This window comes from Tiliqua scincoides, chromosome 4 (genome assembly GCF_035046505.1).
Source record: "Tiliqua scincoides isolate rTilSci1 chromosome 4, rTilSci1.hap2, whole genome shotgun sequence".
Taxonomy (NCBI): Eukaryota; Metazoa; Chordata; class Lepidosauria; order Squamata; family Scincidae; genus Tiliqua; species Tiliqua scincoides.
The window spans coordinates 43,343,429-43,369,119 of record NC_089824.1 but is presented as its reverse complement, the minus strand read 5'-3'; the positions used below and the strand labels follow the sequence as shown (position 1 = coordinate 43,369,119).

The 25,691-nt window shown below is 42.1% G+C and overlaps 1 protein-coding gene across 3 annotated transcripts in view; it reads right to left on the bottom strand.

Moving 5' to 3' along the window:
• TOX (thymocyte selection associated high mobility group box) overlaps positions 1-25,691 on the bottom strand; it is a 258,369-nt gene that overhangs the window by 84,088 nt on the left and 148,590 nt on the right. For all 3 annotated transcript variants that reach the window (XM_066624058.1, XM_066624060.1, XM_066624059.1), the window contains exon 3: positions 10,476-10,718. In XM_066624058.1, the coding sequence (XP_066480155.1) occupies positions 10,476-10,718 (243 nt within the window). The remainder of the gene's footprint in view (positions 1-10,475; positions 10,719-25,691) is intronic.

The following is a 25,691-nucleotide window of genomic DNA, read 5'->3' as shown; positions in this document are numbered from 1 at the left end:
ATTTCTCTTTTCCCAGCCTTTGTAAAATCTCCATGTAAGAGCACAAAACACCTTATTAACACCAGACTTTTTTTTAGGATATTCATTTTGCTCCAGGGTTGGACCAGAATAGATGTTCTTTCAAACATAAAGTGAAACAATTTTGGGTTGATATATTCCTTTCACCCTGCTACTTGAATGCCACCAATATTATTCACTCACAGTCATGGCTCAATATTGTTACATATTTGCATTGCTTTGAGTGCATATGCAGATATGGGTGCATATGCATGTTCGGAAAGATAGCTTTGTGTTTTAGATTTGTGTTTTTGTGGGTTTTCTCTTTTTCTATTTTAGCTCTTATGGGGAAAAGCCTCTCCTCTCATCATTTAAATTCTGACATTCTTCAATATAGTAGGTACTTAAATTTGGAATGGTTGGCAACCTTCAGTCTCGAAAGACTATGGTATAAGCCTACAGCACCCAGTAGTCCCAAGCAGTCTCCCATCCAAGTACTAACCAGGCCTGACCCTGCTTAGCTTCCGAGATCGGGCATGTGCAAGGTAACACTCATTTTTGCATAGCATTATGAAATTGACAAAAAGTAATGATTGAATTAGCTGACCAGCTGTTCTTACCTTGGAGAATAGTAGCTGGACAGTTCTTCTTCAGATTCTTTAAATCCCAGTCCTATCATCTCCCTTCCCCCCCCCCCCAGTGCAGTCAAACCAAAAATGAGTGTGCTGTATCCAACAAGGGGGATCCTTCCCTCCTTTTGTTCTTACAACAACCCTGAGGCAGGTGATGCTGAAAGATAGTGACTGGCCCAAGGTTACACAAAAAGCTTCATGGCTGAGTGAGGATATGAAACTGGATCTTCCAGGTCTAAGCCCTGAACCCAAACCACCATCCTGCCTTTAGAACTTTCTTGCTGAATTTTGTGATACCTTTGACATAGGAATTATCAGTTAATTGAGAGGGTCATCTCTCAGTGGCAGAACACAAGCTTTGCGTGCAAAAGGTTCCAGATTCAATCTCTAGCATCTCAACTTAAACAGGTATTGGATAGCATTGAGTAAACATTACTAAGCTTACTGGACCAATGATCTAACTTTAAAACAGCTTCAAATACCTGCCCTTGCCAGTATTTATTACTGAATCGTGATTGTATCAGCTCTTCACCTTCTCTTCTTGACTTCTTGTCAAAAAGTGTCTCTCTGATAACATGGCAGTAGACACGACAACATGAGTGAAAAACTAAATACAGTGTGCCGGGTCCGTATCTAGTGTAAACCAACATATCTTCACTGAATTAACTGACATAACTGCCAATTTTCTGATACTGAAAACTGTTGGGCCTGCAATTGAGCCATGTTCATATTGACTGTATGTCAGGATTAAATGTTCACAAATGAGTAAAAAAAAATGAGAAAGGTTTTTTTAATAGATATTAAGATTCTTATAGATATTATAGAACTTTCAGATATTGAAAGTTGCTATACTATGCTGACATTTTGGAGCTGGAATAGAATGAGCTGATAAAAATGAACACTATTCCAAAATGATGATGGTTATGGTTTTTGTGAGCTATATTGAGATTACAGTAAAAACTAGAATGATCTTAATTAATCAAAGAAACTATAGTGTGAAATGAGCAGATCTTTCTTATTTAAATCTTTTACTATAGTCACAAAATCTCACTCTACCTTTTGTTCATCTACATATCATTATTGCTTTATGTTCAAGATATGCTACATATTCCCAATTCATAAAATATTTTAGATAAACCAACATAAGTAATGAATATTATTGTTTCCCAATAGCAGACTCCTGGTACTGTATCAGTATCCAGTCCCAAAGTTTGATGTTGGAAAGTGGAGTCAGAGAGACAGGAACACATTCTAACAGCCCTCTTGACAAATCTACACCCCCACATGAACTGTAGTTGGGTCAAACAATCCAAAATGCACACATAAGCTATTACATAAGAGCTAGTAGCAACCACTAGTTAAAGGGAAAACAAGTCCCAGTTTTGTGTTATATGATATAGAAACAAGAACTAGAGAAGGTGACCCATTTTCTCCACTTTGTGCAAGATATTGTCTCTCTCATTAGATTGCCTATGAAAATAAACATTAACTACACTATGCTTGAACTACTCATACATGAAATGTTAAATAATTATGCATAGTCTTCTTCAGTATGATGGAAGATCCACTCTGGATGAACTCTCTTAGGACGCATACCCACATCTGTGAGCTCGAAAATGGAGCTTGCAAACAAGGGACACTATCAGGAACAAAGGACTTTAGTATAGGAGTTTACTGGGGAAATATGTAGGGATTATGTAGGGATATATTTTTAACCAGTATTTAACTGGTTATTAAATATATTTAAAAATATATTTAATAAATATTTAACCAGTAACGTATGGTTAATAACCATGCTCTGGTTATTAGGAGTGACTGCCCTGTCTCCAAGCACAATGCTGCATAGGGCACACTTTTGGATAGGCCCAGAGTTGCCCTCAGAAAATTAGCTTGTACATACTCCAAACAAAATTAGTACAAAAATTACACAGGCCAACACACATTTTGCTTCCTTAAACGTTACACCAATTCCTGGGTATACTTGGGGTGCTGATTCCAAAAATGGCATCCGCTTTGCCCTATCACATCTAGTTTTGGAGACACGGCATAGCCTCTTTAGTGAATAGTTCAAGCAGCTTCCTCATGAGGAAGCCTACACCATGGCTTCCTCATGAGGAAGCTGCTTGAACCATTCACTAATGAGGCTATACTACGTATATCTCCGAAACGAGACTTGATAGGGCAAAACGGATGCCATTTTTAGAATTGGCACCCCAGATTCATATCAAACCACCAGGAAGTTTTGGAAAACATTTCTAACCCTCAATTTTGTAGGCCTGTGTTATTGGACTAATTTTTGTTTTTACATTACTTTGTGTTCATCTATGTTCTCCCTTGTAACTGGCTGTTGCCATATGTATTATATGTATGCAAATAATGGATTGGATTGGGAATTGGCCAATGGATGAATGGATTGATGATTGGGATTGGCCATGTTTGTTTTCCTGCCCAAAGAGAATATGAACTATACCTGTTGTAAGCGAAAGCTGGATTTCAGCCACACATTTGGCAAAGTGTCCCACAATATTGTTGTTGATAAAATGGGGGAGGTTAGCTAGATGGTAGATTAAATGGGTTCAAAATTTGTTGGGTTCAGCCGTTCCGAATGACTGTTTATAGATGGTTCCTGGTCAACACCAGCACCCCTTACAGATCACCCATTTTATACCTGTGCATTGTTGTTTTTTTGCCCAAGTGCAGTAACTTGCATTTGTCTCTGTTGTACTTCATTTTGCAATTCCAACACAGTACTCAATGCTATCAGGATCTTCCTGAATGTTTCTACTGTCTTCTACAGTGTTGGTTATGCCTCCTAGTTTAGTGTCATCTGCAAATAGTTTCACCCTATTCTGTACTAGTCAGACCTCACTTGGAATACTGCCATCCAATCCTAACCAACTTTCAGTGCTGATGGGGCACGTGCTGCATTCTGCAGTGGGGGAGTAGTCATGGAGGCCTCCTCACAGTTCTCTTACCTCAGGGCTGCATTGGCATTGGTTGGTTAGGACTGGGTTGTTGGGTTGTGTGTCTAGCACTAGGTACCACATTTTAAGAAGGGTATTGATAAGTTGGAATGGATACAGGGGAGGGTAGCTAAGCTGGTGAGGGGTCAAGCCCCATGAGTAATAGTTAACATCCTTTTTTAAGTCATAGAAAATCTATGAAAGCTGCCAGCAAATAGCTGGAAGAAGCCATTTCTTCATGGATGAATGAGCAGACTTACTCTCTGTGGCTACAAAGATCAAGACTAGAAGCAATGTATTGAAACTATGGGGAAGTTGATTAGACTATACATAAAGAAGAATATTCTAAAAGCTGCCTGGCACTGCAACAGTCTGCCTTGTGCAGATATGGGCTCTCCCTCACTAGTAGTTTTCAAGCAGAGGCTGCATGGCCATTTGCTGTAGTTGCCAGCACTGAGCAGGGCCCAAGGTCCCTTCCAGCTCTAACATTTTCGTAATCCTATCCCTTGCAATGCTATAGCATGCAGGTGCTCCATGGAGGTGCACACTGTATGCTATGGTATGTGTGTGTGTGTGGGGGGGGGAGGAAGGTAATCAGAAGACCTGAAAGAAGGGGAAAATATTTTTCCTTTACTTCTGCGTAATCCCCTGATGGCCTATCAGACCTATGGATCTCCTCAGACCTACACCAGCTATATAGACAGCATGTCCAAGTACATTCTGGGAGCAGGGCAGGTAGAAAATGGGAGATAGGACCCAGCATGTGTGACTGCCACAGAATCCATCCTCCCTAACATACTGTTACTCCCACTCCCTGCCTACTGGGCAACCCAATCCTGAGATGCCTGGTACGTGGGACTGCTGCGGTGCCAAGAATGTGTCAACCTGTGCACAACCAGGCAGCCTGCTGTGGCTCCTCAGGGGATGGGGACTTTTGTCCCTTTCCTCCAGGTAAAGTAAGTAGCCCTGCAATGGGGCTATGTGGTTCTACGGCAGCTCTGAAGCTACTGCAGAATTGGAGAGTCCCGTGTCTGACAGCGCGGTCCCACAAAGGACTCAGAATCTATTGAAGCCAAGCTCCACCAGTCCCGCCCTCCTCCTGCCCCACTCCCTCTCCCCACCATGCCTCATCCCCAACCTCTGCCCACCTTCTCTTGCCTCCCCCCACCCCAGAATGCCTCCTCCATACCTATCCCCATCCCCTCCCTCATGCCTTCACCACCAGGCAATCTGGATGACCGCATGGTGGCGGAATGAAGACCCAGCTCTGCAGCTGGCCCAGCGCAGGCTTGTGTTTGTGAGCCTACCGTAAAGGCTCGCAAATGTACCTTATGGCATGTGAGCTGGTGCACATTGGTCTGGATCAGGACCACACACCTCCACTTGCCTGTGTACCTCATCCAGAGGTTGCTAGGCACTCTAGTGACCCCATTGTGCATATTGTCACCAAGGCTGCAGCGTCAAGAGAGAGCATCCCACTGACAGAATGTTAGTCCTGTCCATGGAAGGCACCCATAGGACTGGGTCTTCAGGATAACTGTTGTTATATAAAGATATGGCACTCGCATAACAATATTTTATTTTAAATAAGTGTTTCTATTATTCAGCATTAGGGAACACACACACACAAGATGGTGTCTAAAAAATCTTTTAAAGCATAACATAGTACATGCATTAAATAGAATAAAACAATTCCAAATTTTGAAAATATTTCAGAAATGGCAACAATGATAATCTAGAATCATATTTTCTGCTTAGCTTCAAAGCTAGTATTTTTCCAGATACTAGTAGCCTTTTATTTAATAATAGAATATTAGAAATATTGTTGCAATGCATTTGAATTCAGTGATGTGCTCTTCAGCTCCTACAAACCTAAAGAAACATTTTAGCTTTAGTTTCATGTGTCCTGAATTCTACCTACTGATGTGATCATTGTCAAAATACTTGTTCAGGAGCCTTTAGAATTCAAAGTGCACTTTGCATATATGCTAAGCTAGATAATAAACCCTTATTATGCTAGCTTTTGTTGCTAGTACAAAAGAGGGTATTTGAAAAATAAATCCATCACTTCTATTGCCTTTTGGTGTCTTTTTCCACTAAACTCCACAATTTAACATTTAAAAGCATTCACAGAAAGTGAAATCCATCTTACCTTTTTCTTCTATATTTTCCAAAATATGCCATAACATTTAAGAAGATGTACTCTATTCTAACTGGCTTACAGCTAACAGCCCTCTAAAGTAACATAGATGTTCTTTGTATAAAATTTTAATCTTGGTTTCTTAAAAAACCACCTCTGCCAAACAGCCAACATAAGTGAATGGTGTCTTATCTCAATACAGTCCAGTAAGTACTATATTGCATTGTTTGGGATTGATGAGCTAACACAGGCGCTGGAAACAGAAGGAGATCAAATGGGGCCAGACTGCTGCAAGCTAGAAATGTTTTGATGAGAGATGGATTCAGGTCCTAGGTTGGGACAATGAGAAGATGAGAAATAGATTATTTATAAGATATGTGTGTGGAGCATTTACAAGACAAGACTTGAATAGCTGGAGGAGGCATAAAGCTCCACTGCACATACAAGCAGAAAACAGAAGGAATAATGTAGAACAGCTTTTCTCAACCAGTGGAGCTCGTACCATTGATGATACTTGAGGTGGTGTCTGGTGGTACTTGCAGGACTCCCAGACCCCCACTACCTGGCAACAAGTCCAGCAACTCAACAGGGTAAGTAGTGGTAGGAGACTTGGCTCAGTGGGGAGAGCTCCAGTGTGTGCTTTTCAGGCATTCAAAAATGCTCTCCCAGTTTGTGATCTCCCATCACTGGTGGGTCCTGACATACTGCCATTCTAAAAAGTGTGTCCTGGTGTTAAAAAGTTTGAGAGCCACTGGAACAGGGAGTGAAATCTTAGATTTCTATATAGCACAAGGTAGCACAAGCAGAAAACAATGTCAACTCTGGCTTCAGTAAACACAGACATAGAATAATAAAATAGACACATTATATTAACCAATTTTTGCCCAGCACACAGATGTATATATTTGATTCCTGTTGCCTATATGCAACGTTGGGCAGAAATGGCTTAAAGGAACACTAACAAACTCCGGGCACAATCCTAACCAACCTTCCAGTACTGGCACAGCTGTGACAGTGGAGCACATGCTGCATCCTGCAGTTGGGGGGCAGGCACGGAGGCCTCCTCAAGGTATGGCAATGTTTGTTCCCTTACCTCGAAGTTGCACTACCCTTATGTTGGTGCTGGAAAGTGGGTTAGGATTGTGTCCTCCCTCTCACTAAACATTATAACAAAAACGCCACCAGAAGTTAAGCTCATATTATAACCTTATAGTAACACATCCCAAAGACTGAAGTACAATGCTTCCTGGAATACAGGGTATTTGTTGCTCTGAATACAATATGCTTGATATGCACTCTCTGATTTTAGTAGGCTATCTCAGAATGCTAGGTTCAAGGGAGCGGCACCAGGATGCAGGTCTCTTGTTGTCTCGTATGCTCCCTAAGGCATCTGGTGGGCCACTGTAAGATTCAGGAAGCTGGACTAGATGAGCCTCTGGCCTGATCCAGCAGGGCTCTTCTTATGTTCACCCAATACGTCATACTGGATATGTACCCAATACGTCATTCCGGAAATAAAAAGGGTACAGCTTGAAGTTTACACATGTCGAATCTATATTGTATTGTGCTTAAGATTGTGAAGCCTCTCCTCAAATAGGCTGTAGTTGGGGGTGTTCACAGCATGCTGAGTACTACACTCTCTTCCTTGAAGCTCTGCTGGTTATTAAGAGCCTCTGTTGTGCCCCATATTGGAGAAAACTAGAAAGGGGGAAGGGAAGGAGACCATGCGTTCCTCATACTGGAATTCCTGAACCCTACCAGGCAGGAGGCAGTGCTTGCTTCCTAGACTCATCAATAATTTCAGCAGTTATTATTATTATTATTTTTATTATTTTATTAATTTATACCCCGCCTTTTTGCCCAAAGGGCACACAAGGCGGCTTACAAACAATTTAAAATACAACATTAAAAACAATCATTAAAACAATTTACAATATTAAAAAATCTAAAAAACATGAAGTTATACTTCATGGACTGCACCATCGTAACCCTCGGGTTGCAGACTGCTGGAATGCACACGCTCCTTTTTTGTAAGAAAAGATATGAATTATACTTCACACACTGCAAGAAGAACACAGTACTGTGCAGTCAGAACAATAAGCTCTCTAGTAGCTGATGTTTTAGGATGAAATTTAGTTTCATCTGAGAAAAGAGATTGTCAGTCTTTCAAGATTATCTAAACAGAAAGAATGTTTTACACAAAGGAATTTAGGTCACTAGAGCAACATGGATGGGAAAAAATGTCAGTGATTACAAACTTAAAAAATTAGCAAAAACTACACGCATTATCATGCTATTTATTGTATTTTTTTTTTTTTTAGAAATCATGATTTGCAACTCAACCAATCAGTAAAATGCTCCCAAGCCTTCCCCCCCCAATCCTGAATTATGGAGATTTAGTTTCTCTTTCTGTTTCACATCAAAACTCCAGGAGAAACCTGACTAGTTACACCATTGGCCTTTATCTGCTTTCTCTTCTTCCAGCTGCTCAGTGGGAATATCTATGAGCTCTCAAAGTGTTTTTGTTCCTATTTCTTTTGCAAGTGGTGGCTATGAAACTTCAGTATGTAAGAGAACACTCAGCTTCCAATCTCTAAACTTAGTACAGAAGGGGTCAAGTGAAGTACTCCTTGAGCATACTATGGAGGAGTCAAATGCTGCGCTTACATTCTTCAGGTACTTTTATGGCAGTTGTCAGGTCCTTTCACATTATCCAGGCCACTTTCTTTTATTTAAAGATGGCCTAATTCAGGAGGGCCAAACTTGTTTCATACCAAGGGCCGAATAGGATTCATGAAGCCTGCTGAAGGCTGAAAGTGATGTCATTAAACAAGTCATAACCAAAAATAAGCACTTTTTCTCACTTAGGAACTCATTAGCTGCAAATGACAGAACAGAAAACACACATATCGTGATCATATTTCAAGACATGGAAGAACCTAATTTTCCTCATTTGCTTTGAAAAGGAAGCAATCTGCGAGAACCTAAACTCATAGCTGCCAGAAGAACACTACAGGAGGCAACACTGAGAAAGCTAAGAAACTAGTGTTCTTGCTCTCTGTCTGCTGTCTACATTCTGTTAGCATTCCCACTGACTTGTTCTCTAGTGATCCTCTAGCACAGGGGTGCTCAATAGGTGGATCGCAATCTACCGGTAGATCGCGAGGCAAAATGAGTAGATCGCGGAGTGCCGACCCCCCCTTCAGGTGCCTCTGGGAGTAAGGCCCATTGTACTCAATGGGGCTTACTCCCAGGTAAGTGTGGCTAGGATTGCAGCCTCACAGTCTAATCCTAGGCATGTCTACTCAGGAGTAAGTCCTGTTATACTCAGTGGGGCTCAAGGTACACCAACATACATTGTACACATAAATGTTATATGTTATTATGGCGTGAACATTGTAAAAAAAACTCTGGTAGATCTCCGGGCCTTGCTGGGTTTCAAAGTAGCTCTCGAGCCGAAAAAGTGTAAGCACCCCTGCTCTAGCAGCTATGAATCTAGGTTCTTGTTGTTTGTGTGCGGCATCCTATCATGGGGGGATGGGAACAACAGATAGCCCAGGAGGAAGCAAGTAAAAAATTTTTCCTTACGCCTCCAAACACAGCTTGGTCATTAATGGGTCTCCTTGGACCTACCCCAGCATTTTATCTGATATAAATCTGAAGTTGGGGTCTAGACCAGGAAGGGGAATAAGATTTTGGCATACATTTCCGCCACCAAGATCCTCCCCCTCCCAACCCCACCGCCACTGTCCCTACTCCTGTGGGCATCTGCTGGTGGGTTCACAGGATAAGTTGCCACAGGTCCTGCATAGGACTGGGCCATACGTCTGCATGTACCCCTAAACACAGTTACAACTGTGAACAACAGTCTTTATTAAGGACATATGGAACAAGCTGTTCATTTGGACCATATTCTCTTTATATGAAAGATCTTACTTTGGACTTAAATGTGCTTTATTCTTAAATAATTTGATTTGTACAATAATGTCGTTTAACCCATTTCTGCCCAGCCCGCAGGTGTACAATTTAATCCCTGTTGCATATATGCAGTGTTGGGCAGAAATGGCTTAATCCAAACTAATTATAATGCTGAAATGTGTACTTTGAACCAGACTAGTACAAAGTTTAAGAATTTGTAATACTTTGGGCACAATCCTAACCAGGTCTACTCAGAAGTAAGTCCTATTTTGTTCAATGGGGCTTACTCTCGGGAAAGTGTGGTTAGGATTGCAGCCTTTGTTTATTGTGAATCAAGAGCAATTGCTCTCAGGAGTTCTTCTCTAGCTTATATTGTAATTTTCTAAGTCAGTACGCTTCCTTCTTTTTATTCACCACAGTCTTGAGTATCTGGGAAACTGGGAAAAATTATCTAGTAATTTTACCCAGTATCTAGGATGTCCAAAGGCATACTATGGACCATCAGGTGACCTGAAAACTACATGTCCCATACTTCTTCTGCCCATGATATTTATGACAGGAAAGGCTCCAAGCAATGTCTGCTGCTGATGTCCCACTATCTGGTAAATTGAATGGAAAAATAGGGCATCATGTATGGTTGATAGTATCACAAGAAAGCTGGGGTAAAATGATCAGACCAAACTGGGTACAATCTTCCAAAAGACAAATCCTAAAAAAGGGCAGGTGTCCAAATTCATTTACAGAACATTGCAGAATGTTGTAAGCACACTTGAAACACACTTTGTTATTTATAGATAAAATGAGATTGAAAGAGAAAGGGCTTACCACAGACAATGAATTTGGAAGCAACGTTCCATCTTGGCCAAGCATGTTGGAGACTGTGATTTCAGGTAGGTCCATGTTTTGTGGATGAAAAGGAAGCAGGCCATTATGGTTGATTGGGTGACACAGAGAAGGATAGCCAGATTCTGTTTCATTCAAATGCACCAGTGAGTGGTCAGGTAATGAAGGAGGTGTGATGGGAGGAATGTTAAAATCTTCACTTTCAAGGCTGGGTCCAGGAAAAGACTGTGGAAAGATAAAAAGGATAGATTCAAGTAAAATACTTTAAACTGGAGCCTAATGAGATGGTAGGATAAAAATATCTAAAATAAACAAACAAATGAAAGCACACAGAGCATCAAATAAATGGCCTTATTCCTTTCCCAAATCAACAGATAATATTAAAGCAGTAGTTTCTGCTTTGCACTAGAGAGACTACTTTAAACACTCATACATTGCAATAAAGCAGCTCACTACTATGTATGGAATAAAACTTGCCTCAGAGGCATAAAACCTTTGATATTTTCACAGCTTCCATTAGATGGATATTCTCCCCCACTCCACCCTACCCACGGCTGAATTCAAAAGCCCATTACAATTTTCTAAGAGTCTTCAATGGGTTGAATACCATTTTTCATGGGAACTGGGAAAGAGGAATGCATTTTATAAAATTAACATTGGATCTAACAGACCTTGCTGCCACTCAAGAGCAAAAATAATGGGGGGGGGGAAATCTTGTTCTTAAATGTTGCTCTAAGGCAGTGATTTTCAACCTTTTTCGTCTCATAGCATACTGACAAGATACTAAAATTGTCAAGGCACACCATTACTTTTTGGACCATTGACAAGGCGTGCCATGCTGCTGGTAGGGGGCTAACATCCCCTAATGACCCTACTAATAAATGACCCTCCCCCAAACTCCTGCAGCACACAAGCAGACCATTTACGGCTCATCAGTGTACCACAGCACAATGGTTGAAAATGGCTGCTCTAAGGTATACAGAAGAAGAATACATGCATTGTAATACACAAGAAGAGCAAATTAACTTAGAAATAGGACATACTGCAAGTAAAATAAATGTGGTCCTGATTCAGCTACATTTTCTTAGATATGCACACCTCAACTGTGTGTACTTTTAAGTCATGAGAGATTCTTGGCAATATCAGGCTGTACGATAATCTGGAGAGATTTCATACTCCACCGGATGGTATCAAAGCACAGGTTCATCTTTTTGGCTCAGCAGTTATCCAATTTATGTTATCTAATTTAGAGATGGGGACTGTAAGTGAAGCCTGGAAACACACATATAGCAAGTATCTAAACACATGGTTCATGTGTGCAAAATAAACCATGTACAAGTAGAGCCTCTTATCCATGGGAGTTCCATCCCTGGACCACCTGTGGATATGCAAATCTGCAGATAACGAAATCCGCAGTTTTCAGAGCCCACCTTAAGCCTCCAGAGGTGACCAGAGCTATGCTGAGAAATGGAAATGACCTTCTAGGACCTCTGGAGCCCAGTCTGAGGCCCATAAAGGAGATCTGCAGCCTCAGATGTCTGGAGAGCAACCGGAGCACAGCTCCGGTCATCTTCAGAAGCTTCAGGTTGGGCCAAATCTAGCTTAACATGAATTCAGGGAATTTACACTGAGTCAGATCTGCAGATATAAAATATGAGAATAAGTAGGCTCAACCTGCATATAGTTCAGCGAGGTGTTAAAGAGCAGTTACAACAATCCAATCCTATTGGGATGCCATGCAGGCAGAACAAATGTTCTGCTAGCACCAGATGCTATGAAGCAGCCAAAAAGTATGCTCCAGCAGCACATGCTGTTGGAGTGCCAGTAAGAAGACTAGAGTCTTCCTGTGCATGTCAGCAGATCTTCAGAGATCTGCTGGAGGAGGTAAGCTGGTGCAGGGGACTGGAGGGAGGCAGGCAGGCAGGGTACTGAACGGGTGAGGGCAGAATGGAGCAGCGACAGCACGTGAAGCTTCGATCAGGCCAAGGAAGAGGTGGGATTGGAGGCAGTGGCACACAGCAAATCCTGACCCCCTTTCCAGGGTAACGTGGACTTGTGTCAGCAATTGAGCTGGCATAGGTCTGAGTTGCTCCATAGCAGCCACTAGGGCTTACCCTGGGGCAAGGTGATAAATGTCTCCTTACCGTAGGATACCTCCAGCAGCCCAAAACTCCCCTGCAGGATGCAGCAGAAGCCACGCTGGTGCTGCTGCATCACAAGCAGTGAGCTGGACAGGACTGGGCCAAGGGTACATGATTTATATGAAGGAAGTCCCTTCTGCAGGTAGAGTTAGAACTCCTCTCAGAAAGTCTGGGGATTTGCAGCCAGTCAGTATACTGAGGGGACCAATGATCTTACTCAATATAAGACAGTTTTTTATGTCCATATGGCTGCTGTTCCTACTGGAAAAGTGTGCACAGAAGACCAGTTCAGTAGAAATATCAGTTTAATTGACTTACAACATGTTTTTCCAGTTAAATTTCAAATAAGTCAGGAATCAACTATAGATTGTTATTTTTACACACAAATTAATGAGAAATCATTTGCATAAATGATAATTTGCTTGGTTTTTGATTTTCTGTTGGCTTGCAGTGTTAATTGGCAGATGGTAAATGACCAATAGAAGTAGAGTAATCATTTTCTAAACAGTGAACCAACTGAATCACAAGAGATGTCAAAAAGACAAATGGTTGAAATTTCTGCAGAAAATGGTGTGTGTGTGTTTTAGAATTCAAACTACATTGTGCTGTGTTGATTCCCAACCATCTTGGTGTTTCATAAAGAGTCTGAAGTTGTAACTTAAAATTGAACAATGGTGTAAAAGGGATCTGTGATGCGGGGGGGAGGATAGCCTTTGACATAGTAGCGTTACAACAAGTTAAATTATTCTGCCCTCAGGTGCAAGTTTGTGGTAGCACCCTTGAGGATAAGCAGCAGTGAACCTACCTACCTACCTACCTATTTCCCAGGTTGGCATTTAAAGCAGCTTACAATAAAAACATCATACAATATAAAAAATATAAACATGAACAATCTCTTAAAAAGTACATAATTTAAAAATCTAATTAAAAGCCAAGAACAAAAGAAGCAGCAAACACTAAAAAGAACATGAGCCCATAAAAATAATGCTTAAACGCTTTAAAAATCTGTATTAAAAAACTCAAATCTCAGAAGTACTGCTCATTATGTGATAGGTCAGACAAAATGCTCAAATCATGAAAAACTATATTGAGCTGTTTACAGATTCTAATCAGTTTAAATACATACAAGATGAGTAGGAACCAAACACCACTTTCTTTCGTATAAAATGTTGAGACCTAGTGCGCAAAAGACCAAAGCACTCCATGTAAGAGTGAGAGATAAAAAAATATCTAATTCACCAACTAGAAAAAAAAGGGCATCTTAGGAAGACTGTCCTTTGGAAGAAGATGGATATCCCAGAGCACAAAGGAATAAAAATATCTTGGGAACCTCTGAAATCCCCTAAACTCCTGGAATATATTCTTCAATATATTTCATCTGCCTCCTTTCTAAGATGTGCCTTTCAGGTTTGACTTGGGCACTATGGCACTAATCCTAACCAGCTTTCCAGCACTGACATAGCTGTGCCAATGGAAATGTACTGCATCCTGCAGTTGGGCTGCAGTAATGGAGGCCTCTACAAGGTAAGGAAATATTTGTTTCTTTACCTCAGAGCTGCACTGCCCTTACCTTAGTGGTAGAAAGTCCCTTGTGCTGGCCCAAGAGTGTTGCAAAAGTGCTGTAAAGCCAGTATCCCTGTGACGACATGGGCCCTGGAGGAAAGGTGAATTGCATTGGCCGAGCTTGGCCAACAAAGGGGTCTGGGGGGCATGGGGAGGGCCGGGAGGAGGCAGGAGGGAGGCATTTCGAGGCAGGGGAAGGTGGGCAGCAGGCAGGACCATGGGCAGATGGGCAAGGAGCAGGAGGTGGGGCTAGGATCTGACAGTTCTGCCGGATCCTGACCCTGTTCCCAGGTAGCCTGGGGCTGTCCCGGACTGTTTGGATTTGCACCACCTTGTCAGGTGGCGCAGATCCGAATAGACCCATTGAGGCCACTGCAGTGCAACATGGGGTAAAGGGTATGTTTCCCCTTGCCTTGGACTGTGCCGCTTCTGGCCCCAAACATGTGCTGGATGCAGCGCAGGTCTGCTGGCCTGCCTCTTTTCAGTTCAAGTTAGGATTGTGCTCTAAATTAGTTCGAGGCTACAGGTTGTCCCCTGTTATCCACTGGGGTTAAGGTCATGCCTCAACATCCTCAGGGGTTTGATTCTGGAGCTCCCTGCTGATACCATAAAATGTGTTAAATAAAAGCCGTGAAAAAATTAAAAAGTGTGTCCCTTTATAATTGCGGTTTAAAAACAGTTTCGTACTGTTGTAGAGAGGCAGCCAGCAATTAGAAATGCAAAGGACCCCCTGCCTTTGCCTGACACAGCTGAAGAATGGAATGATCACTTGCATGACTGTCTCTCTACAAAGTAAGAAAATCGGGTTTTTAAACTGTGGTTTTAAAGGGATGGATTTTTTTCCCCTTCTCCTGGTATCAGCACATTCCTTTTCATTTGCAGTGACCATTTGTGTTGAGTCAAATCCATGTATTAAAGTCTGTGTATAACAGGGTTGGACCTTTATACAGTTGTGCGCCACTTAAGGGCGGGGATCGAGACTGCAATCCCATTGTCAAGCGGTGCTTGATGTAATCTGAACCCTCCGCAGGGAATCTGAACCCTCCAGAGAGAACGTTGCCTCCAGAATGGTTTCTGCTATGTTTTGCAGGCACCTAAATGCGCCACATAAGTGGCCCCTTCCCCTCAATTTTGGAGCCATTCCAAAATTCCGGAGGCAAGGAATCTGAGGCAAGGAATTGGACGCAAGGAATCAGCAGGGAAGCTGAACCCTCCACAGGGAACCTTGCCTCTGGAAGGTTGTCTGGGCCTCCTAGAGGCAGCACACATCTCTGCGAGACTCAAACTGAGGAAAATTGCGTCTCTTCCACAACGTCCGGTTTCACGGAGGAAGCCAGAAATCACTCGAGAGACGAAATTTCCCTCAGTCTAAGCCTTGAGGGGACAGCGCTTGGACGTGCACTGTCTCTGGGAGGCTCAGACAACCCTCCAGAGGCGAGGGGAGCAGAGCTCTCCTCGCATTCAGAGGGTGGGGGTGTGCACCCCCCGAGACCACGTGACCACACATGGCTGTCACATATGCGATCCCAGCATTAGCCGGAATGTTGCTAAGGAGTGCACACCTGTTTTACCAAAAATTGGAACTGAGAGCATGCTTATGAGCATGCAATTAGTTATTTGATTTTTCTCTGTAAACCGCTTTGTGAACTTTTAGTTGAAAAGCGGTATATAAATACTGTTGATTGATTGATTGATGAGTCTGTCAGGTGATTCAACAATTCTCATCCAAAAGACAATTAGTTTGAGTTCCAACTCAGCTAAATGGATACACTGCTCAGGGAGAATACACTGCTCAATTTATTCCAAATGCTTCCAAATAAGTCATCACTCCAAAACAAGATGAGAATAACAAATGGCCTCATCAGTTCTTACCAGGGGTGTGTATGCGCGCGTTATGATTAGCATTATGATGAACACGGTATGCAGTCTCGCTGCTCTGCAACACTTCTCTTTGAAATGAACAGGTGCAAGGGATGCTGGGAACCCAGCACCAACTGCATGCAAGTAATGGAAAACGAAGGGTTCCAAATCGCCTGTCCGTGTCTACTTGGTGCATCGGTGGTGGGGGGGGCACAATGCTATGTTTTGTAGGTACCTCAATGCGCCACATTAGTGGCGCGTTCCCCTCAATTTTGGAGCCATTCCAGGCAGCAAGAGTAACATGGAGGCATCCCCTCCACTTTGCTCTTGTTGCCTGGAATGGCTCTGAAGGTTGGGAGCGCTACTTACATGGCATGTTGAGGCACCAGCAAAACTTAGTGCTGTGTCCCCTCTCCTCTGGGAACACTACTGACCTTAAGGACACAGTAGGTGGGGAGAGGCAAAATGGAGCCACACCAGCTCTTTTCCCCCTTCTCCCTCCAGCAGCTGTGGAGGGAGGGCTGTTGCTTCATTCCCTTTCCAATTTGCTCCTAGTAAGAGGATAAGAAAACCCAGTGGAGTGGCAGGTTAAAGTGAGAGGTGAACAGATGGGCTGGGGGCTTCTCCACCTCCTACCAAGGGTGCTGCTCTATGAGACCATTTCAGGTCATTGTGTGGCAAAGCCAGCCTTGGTAATCATTGAAGAATAGTGGGAAACCACAAACTGTGAAACACCTGCTCTGTATGAGAAAGAATAGAACTTTAAGTTAGAAATCTTAAAGCCAGTTAGAAATCAACTGGCTTTAGGTTCAGTCAACTAAGTCAAACTAACACCTTAATACTCCTCAGTAATCTTGCTATATGATTACCCCACTTTTCCCTGTTTACATTACACTATTTAAATAATTGAATTGTCATTGTTAATACTTTGATTTGATGGGTATATACTCATACTTAATTAGTTGAATTTCAATGCCAGATGCATTAGTTACAATCAGGATATTGCAAATACTGTATTTTAATTACTACGTATTAATTTCACTTGCAAATTACTCTCAAGTCTTGCAGACCAATGTATGCATACAGTACTTTGAAGATTATTGATGAAGTAGATTAAATTGTTTACTAACTAAAAGTCAAGGTATGTTTGGTGGGCAGTAATTTAAATATTGCTCAGCTATGTCAAACATTTCCATAAGCACAGCAGGAAAGAAATGTACCAAAATGTGAAAATAGCCTGATTGGTTTAGTTCTATTTTTCATAATGCCCAATCCTACCCAACTTCCTGTACGGCGATGTGGTGACCACTGAATCCTGTAGGGACATTTTGGCTTAGGGAGGCCTCCTCAGGGGAAGGGAACATGTGTTCCCTGCTGGCTCAGTGGGTCAACTTGGACCTGTGTCAGCTATATCACTGGTGCAAGTCCAGGTTGACCCATGAAGGTGGAACAGGTCTGGGAAGGGGATTAGGATTTGGTGGCTGTTGCTGAACCCATCCTTCACCTGCTGGTTCCACCACACCACCCTGTTCCGCCCTCCCTCACCATCCTACCTGTCAGTGGGCCTTCCTCGGCTGTGCACAGAGGTTCCAGCCTCCCTGATGGTACTTGGCAGCGAGCAATTCTATGTGCTGCTAGAATGTTATTTGCAACTGCTGAAAGGCAGTTTGCGCGTGGGGAACAAAAACGAATCTCAGAAACATTTGTGTCATTCTACACTATTGTGCTATATCCCGAGTAGAATCTAGTAATTTACTTTTGGACATAACAACAGTCTGTTCAGTATGTATATAAGCTCAACAATATGAGTGCATTACCATCACTGTGCAAGCTATTGTCCTTTCCTTGGCTGTAAAAGATGTCCTTACACTTGAGGGCATGACCTCACCTTTTCTCTATGGGTTACATGGAAATTACCTTATTTATGCTGCTTGCTATTTGGTCTAAGGCTAATTCAAGCTGCAATCCAATCTTTTTGCTGTGCCAGTATTATATGGATATAAATTGCAAACTGTGCCTCATTTTTTTCCTCTGATGTTTAAAATATTAGTATGAATTACTGAATTATTATCTCAGCAGAAAAAAACACATTACAATCAATGGACAGATTCACAGTATCTTCAATGTGATAGCTCTTTCATTTTGCACCCAATTACACAAGTATACATCACAATGATTTCAACTGAAATTTATGTACATATAAACTGGGATCAAAAGTGTAAACATAATTTGTTAAAAGAGGAAAAAAAAAACCTATTTGCTTTGCATCATCCTGAAAGTTGGGAATAATGAAGAGCAGCGGCAGTGAGGGTATCTAGCTCTTAACTCTTGACATCTAAGTGTTCAACATTTCTTGACTCTACATAAAGTAATCTGGATAGGTTGAAACTACAATATATTACTGAACAGATCTTCGGACTGTTATATAAATCATCTTAACACTCAGCAAGAATTGTCCAACAGCACTACTGATGCCTTCAAGTCAATGATCCTGCAAACAATTTTTGTACTTCTTCACTGGGAAGACAAGAGCAATAAATCACAATCATTTTAAAAACACACAATATATTAATTTAACAAACAAAACGTATCAGGAGCATATTGCTGCAGAAGGTACATTTTCCCCCTGTGATGCTCATCAATTTCTTTAATTCACATTAGACAAAGGGCAGTGCTTCAAGCAAAACATTAATTTTCCACTACAAGACCAAGAGAATGTTGACTGCCATATAACTGATTATCTAAAAGCAGCAATTTTGAAGTCCCCTAAAAGAAAATGAGGATTTGTTAATTAAGCTTATCACTGCACCATTTATCTCACTATTTTCATAACACAATATAGAAAATAAGCGATCGGACAAAAAACTGCCATTAAAGCAAGTAGAAATCTTGGTTACCTTTACATGGGAAATGGGCAGCCCAAACCTAAGTCTGCAGCGTCGGCGCTGGGTGTCGTAAAAGTATAGTAAAGTGCTTTTTGACACCCTGGGAGTAAGCAGCACTGACAAGAAGGCCTGCACTCTCCTGCAGGCGCTGCATCTCACCTGATAGCAGCTGGGGTAAGTAAGTGCTATGCTGGGTGGTGGGAAAGGGGTTTTGGAGGTGGGGATGGAGTGTTTCTGGATGGGGAAGGGCAGGGAAGAGGCAGTTCAGGCCCAGAAGAGAGCAGCGATAGTGGAACAGGCCTCCGCAGCATCCTAATCCTTGTCCCAGGCCTGAAAACCCTACATGGGGCTACTCTGTTCTGCACCAGCGATTTAGCTTGTGTAGATATGAGTAGCCCCATTGAGCAGGCTGGGGCTCGAGAAAGGGTAAAGGAAAAAATGTTCCCTTTGCACATTGCACGAATGTTCTTTTACCTCCTGACTGCACAAATCCAGCACTGGATACAGGATAGACCTGGTGGCCTTGCTGCACCAGCATTGGATAGGATTGGGCTGTAAGGCAGTTTAACAGTGGCACCAGACATACCATTCAGAGGAGTCAGAGGAGTAATCCAATGACCAGAAAGGCAGTATATAAATACCTAGTTTTTATTATGATATTATTTCCGATGCAATGAAAGATCAGTGTAGTCCTATTGCAGCAGGACAAGCTTTCTGACCTTTAACAGTAGCAGGTGAATAATGGTAGGCTGCAAAAGACTTTAAAAGTCAATTAGCAAAGTTGCACATTTCCAAATATTCTGTAGACTGCAAGTCACTTTACTATCCAGTATCTAAAACACAGCTATCAGGAGACGCTAACTATTAATAATACTAATAAAAATGTTATCAGGAATTCAGACATCCTTGTGCACTTTCCTTTCTAACAAGACATCAAAGGGGACCACCTTGTGAGTCCTAAGCACACATACTTGGACATTTACTCAAAGGAAATAAGGTTTGCTTGCAAGTACAGGTGGGGCCTCCATATCCATGGAATGCATATCTGCAGACCTAGGTCCCCTGGACCCAGGTTGAGCCAGTCTTGGTCCCATCTGATCCCTCTGGAGGTGACCGGATCTATGCTCCAGGGGCTTCCCCAGGTCTCAGAATGCCTTATATGGCATAAAAATGTCACCTCCGGTCTCCCTTGGTAAACCAGAAGTAGCTTTTTTTTTTTGCTGAAATGGCTATTCAGAAGCCTGCAGAGGCAGCGGGTGGCCGCATGCTGTCCCTGCAGGCTTCCGAAAGCCCTCCAGAGGTGACCAGAGCACAGCTGCAGTCTCCTTCAAAGGGTTTATGGGGCCAAAAGTCATGCATTCGATTATTCACGATTTTCAGTATCCACAGTGGGTCCAAGAACAGATTCCCCCATGGATATCTAGGCCTGACCTGTATGGTTTTTAAGATCATGATATCAGGAACCTGAGTTGCACTAGAGAGACACTTTGTAAGCATTAATCAGACAACAAGCTGTTAAAACAATACAGCAACTAATCTACAGTATAAAGGCATCCTAACGTTAAAATTCCTAATATACAACAGTGTGTATTATACACCACATTTAACCTGTCAGATGCATCATTAGCATCTTTGACTCTAGCAATCAAGAAGCTGTATTATTCATGTGGTCCTATTCTTGTAATTCTTGTAGAAAAAAATCTATAGTGCAGCTATTTTAAATACTATCACTAAAGGCCAACAAGACATGACATTTATCACATTGTTAGGCCTTGAATGTTTGTTTTTTCTTTGTTAAATACCAGCAGTGAGGAAAGCAATCAGGATCCAGATTAGAGTGAGGTGATTTAACACTTTACCTCTCCTTTGATTATGATGAAGTCCACAGCAGGCTGTTACTCAGAAGGAGAGCACTGACCTGTGTCAATGACAGCTCCCCTTACAGAGCAAACAGCAGCCATCCCTGATCATGATAACAGGAGAGTCAAATAGTTAAAGCCTCTTTCTATCCCAGAGTTTCAGACTTCATCAAGGCCCATCAACAATGGCTGATTTTGAACAAAATAAAAATGAGCATACAAAACAAAGTAATAGGATTAATATCTTTCTTGGCTCTTAAAGGCAAATATTCCCTAAGAAATCCTTACTCAGAATGAAAACACAGGATGACATTAGTGCATGTTGAACTGTTTCTCTGCACTATATTTTGTAATGTGTTAGGACCCAATTCAATCTACCTTTCTAGTACTTCCTATCCAATATCCCAGCACAGATGCAGCCATACCAACAGGGTATGTGTCACATCCTGAAGTGGGGAGGGGCAGTCACAGAGGCTTCTTTAAAGTAAGGAACTTTTGTTCACTTAACTGAGGGCTGCATTACGGCTGAATTAGTGCTGGAAAGCTTGACTGGATTTACACCAGCTATATAGCTAGCATAGGTACAACGAAACCCATAGGTCATCAGGAGTCCTTCAGAGAAGTACGCCACTTTACTTCTTCTAGGCCTCCTGATCACCTCTTCCCCACCATAGCATGCAGCATGTGCCTTCTTGGAGTGGCTCCATGCTATAGCGTGGCAGAGGATAGGATTAGGCTGGAAGGCTGAAAGTCTAACAAGGTAGGAAGCCTCGCTGACTACAAGGGGATTTTTGACTGAGTAAACAAGTAATGTATAGAATTTTGTTTGAATTTTCTACAAATTCCTACAGTCCTCCTGCTAATTTCCCAGATGAATTAATCCTAGCTTCTAAAGCCCTTTTTTTGTTACAATTTTCACCCTCTCTTATCACACAGAGCTTTTGTCACTGGCTAATGATCTGGTTGTTGCAATCTGAACCGGAAGCCATTTCCAAATATTGTTGTGTTTGTAATGAGCATATAATGCTAGACAGTGCTGTAACCTGGATGACGTGCAAGATCAAACCATCTAGCCCAACTTCATTCTCCATATTCAAGTTAATTCTTTCTCTGCTGCATCCCCTTCTAATGTAGTAGCAATAAAACTTTTAAAAATGATTTAAAAGTTGTAGTAAGCCAAAACTATCCAATTTTGACTTGGCTGTTGTTAAGAAACACATGTTTTCAGTGTTTTCAAACAATCCAGCCTAATTTGTTATATTTTTCATTCAGAATTTTGGACACTAAACACTGATCAATGGGTGCTGCACAAAAAGTTCAATGAGATTAATTTTTAACGTTCCAGGAAGCTGAATGGTCTCTGTATATCTTTTGGAGAGGACACAGTTTTGCTTTTTGGACAGTTATTGGGGAAGAGGGAATCATGCAAGTAACTTAGGGTGCAATCCCAAAGGTGCCCTTGGCCAGCACAACTTCCTTGAGTAAGCCAAAGAGTGTTGCAAAAGTGCCATAAGGCACTTCTGGGACAACTCAGGGAGAGAGGCTGGCACATGGACATGCACCAGCCTCTACTGACCGGCCCCAAACCCGTAAGTAAGTGCAAGTCTGCACCAGCTGAGCCAGGCTGATGTGGAGGTCTAGAGCAGGGATCTCCAAACTTTTTGGCCAAAGGGCCGCATCAAATATCTGGTGTGGTGTGGTATGGAGGGCCGGAAAAAAATTTAAATATACAATTTAAATAAATTAGAGATGAAACTTAGATGAGTGAATAAATGAATGAATGGGCTCATTCATTCCACCTCTCTGGCCCTCTGAACACCCTCCAGACACAATCAGAGCACAGTTCTGGTCATGTTCAGCTGAGTGGGCCAGAGGCTTTCAGGGGACAAGAGGTTGGCTGCGGGCCGGAAAGAGGCTTGCTGCGGGTCGCATCTGGAAGGAGGCATTTTGTGGCGGCAGGGTGGGTGGGCCCATGGGTAGGGCCTGTCGAGGAGGGAGTAGCTCCTTATCTGGTTGTCCAGTGGAATGCAGCTTCAAGGACACAGCCCACAACATAGAGAGTACACAGACACGAGAAAATCCATCAGCATTTCAGTCTGTATTTACAAATTTACAATAATAGTGGCAGCATAGCAAAACAAAGCAGAGACAGCAAAACATACAACACACATGACCACCAACGACCCACACATGAGGGCTCCCACAGCCTCTTATGAAGCTCTGTGCACAAATCAGGATGGGTGGTGTCTCCTCCTCCTGCCACACCCTGTCTCATGATGCATGCCTCATCAGCTGGCTCACTCTACACCTGAGTCCTGGTGACCCAGCATACATTAGACCCTACCTTATTCAGGCCTGCAAATTTATCCTGGGTTATGTTCTAACCCTGACAGGGCTAGGACCCAGCACTTGTGCTGGATCTTAACCCTGGTCCTGGGCAGCCTGGAGCAGCTCTGGGCTGCTTGGATCTGCACCATCTCTTTAAGTGCCGTAGGTCTGAGTAGCCCCAATGGGGCTGCTGTGGTGTTACCCAGGGTAAAGGGAAGGAATTCCCCTTGCCCTAGGCTGAGTCATAACTGGCCTCAACCCTGTGTTGGATATGGGGTAGGCCAGCCAGCCTCCCCGTTCCAGCGTAGGTTAGGACTGGGTTGTTAATCTGTTCATTGTCCGCAGCCTACAAACATAAGTTGGGGAGAACTTTTAACAAATACTTGCAGGCCAAAGCCCAATACCAAAAACTTGCATGGCACATAAATAGCTGAATGTTTCACTAGATACAACATTTGCACTAACAGTGTTTCGACTGTGAGTACCTCTGATAGCTCTCAGACATTTTTATAAACTGTAAGAAATATTCAAGCTATTAAAAGATATAATTCTGAAAAACAGACTTCTGTGCAAGACACCAATTTAAGGCAACAACATAAACAATAGTAACTTGTGTGCTGAAGTGAAGCATCTTTTTAATTTTGAGTAATGAAGATGTCAAGCCAAATGCTAGAGTAGTTTAACTTAATTAGGTGTCCTATTTTTCTAGGCAGCCTTTCATTTCCCATTGAAAACCCAGCTTGTATGCACGGCAGCAAGAGCAATTTTGCCTGTAATGAATACCTCTGGGATTCAACAGGGTAATCGTTTAAAATGCTACACTGAAGACTGGTTTGAGTAACTAGTTTGGGCTTGTTGAGATGCCAGACATTTACAAACTAACTAGATTAATCTAAAACATACTATCATTATTTTTTCAATGGGCCAGAGGTCAGTAGGCCAAACTGACATTTTTGCAGGCCCCTTTGCTATAGAGAACAGGTTCATATTTTGTTTCCTAATAAGTGATTCAAAAATACAAAAATACCCCTGCTAACTGGGTAAGAGGCACTCTTTCAAGTGGATGCTCCTCTTTTTAGCAGGGGGAGAGTAAACTGGCCCACCTCACGCCAGCAGTGTCTTTTCTAGTGGCTGTCTGCTGGAGTTCTTTTGCATCTTTTTAGATTGTGAGCCCTTTTGGGACAGGGAGCCATTAGTTTTCTTTGTAAACCGCTTTGTGGACTTTTAGTTGAAAAGCGGTATATAAATACTGTTAATAATAATAATAATAATAATAATAATAATAATAATAATAATAATAATAATAATAATACTTCAACGCTCCTAGATACACCAAGCTGTTCATCTTATTCATAAAGTTAATTCAGTCTGCCACGGTTATTTCCTCTTCATTTGACTACTGTTGCCCTCAAAAGTTTCCTAGAACTCTGCAATTTATGATGCCCGCAAGTCATACTTTTTTCCCCCCAAGTGTGTGCAGAAGGGCAACCAAAGTATTTTGAAGGCCCTTTTTACACTGGATATCCATTCACTATGAAAAGGTATGTTGAGCCTCTTGCAGTAAACAAGAGCAGCAAATAGAGGCTGGAAAGAAATAACCCCAACACTTTCAGTGAAAATTTATCATTGGATGATTGATTTTCTGTTGTCTTGTTAATGATAAAATAGCTTTTGTTATTTTTGTCTTATTGATTAACAGAGAAGCCAGGTACTGCAACTGATAAGGGCTATATAACACATTATAGATAGTAGTGTTTAAATTAACATGCTTTTGTATTGAGGTATAGTTGTCTCAGAAAAAAAAGAAAGCAATTTTACTCTGTGCTTAGATTGGACCATAAAAGGAAGAAGCCACACTGCACTATGAAACCTATTTAATAGATAGTTTATAGATAAGATAAAGGAAAACAAAAGTTTAAAATATGGGGTGCAACTTCTAGCCCATAACATTCATCTATTTCCATTGTACCCAGAAGACAATATTCCAAAGCCCTATTCATATATCTGAACGGAGGCAAATCAAGGCTTGGGGCACAATCCTATTATCCCTGGCGATTCACTCCCTTACCCCAAAGAGACTCCCAGTGCTAGCCCAGTGCCCATAGGATGCAGCAGCAGTCATTTCAGCACCACTGCCTCCCTAGGAGCTAGGGAGGATAGGATTGGCCTGCTCATCAGATAGGTACAAATTGGTTTCTAAGAGGTGTATCCTAAGAAACACACGAGGATCCATTTTCTGCTGCTTTGCTTGTAGCTGTGAACTATTAATGATGTCTCCTCTTGCATGGATTTACCTATCTAACCAGAATTACCAAATTCTTCACTGAATAGCAAGGCTCTCTTGCTTGTAGGTGAAACTCAGTGCTTTTTCTCCATGCTACACAGAAGGCACCACAATTGAGGGACCATGAGAGACCATCATGGGGAAGAGGAAAGAAAAAAGTATCTGACATCTGTTAAGGCACCAACCAATTTAAACATCATCCTGCTGCGGTTCAAATTATTAATGAAAGTGCCACTTCATTTTACTATGTGATAATGAAGATACTGATGGTGAGAATC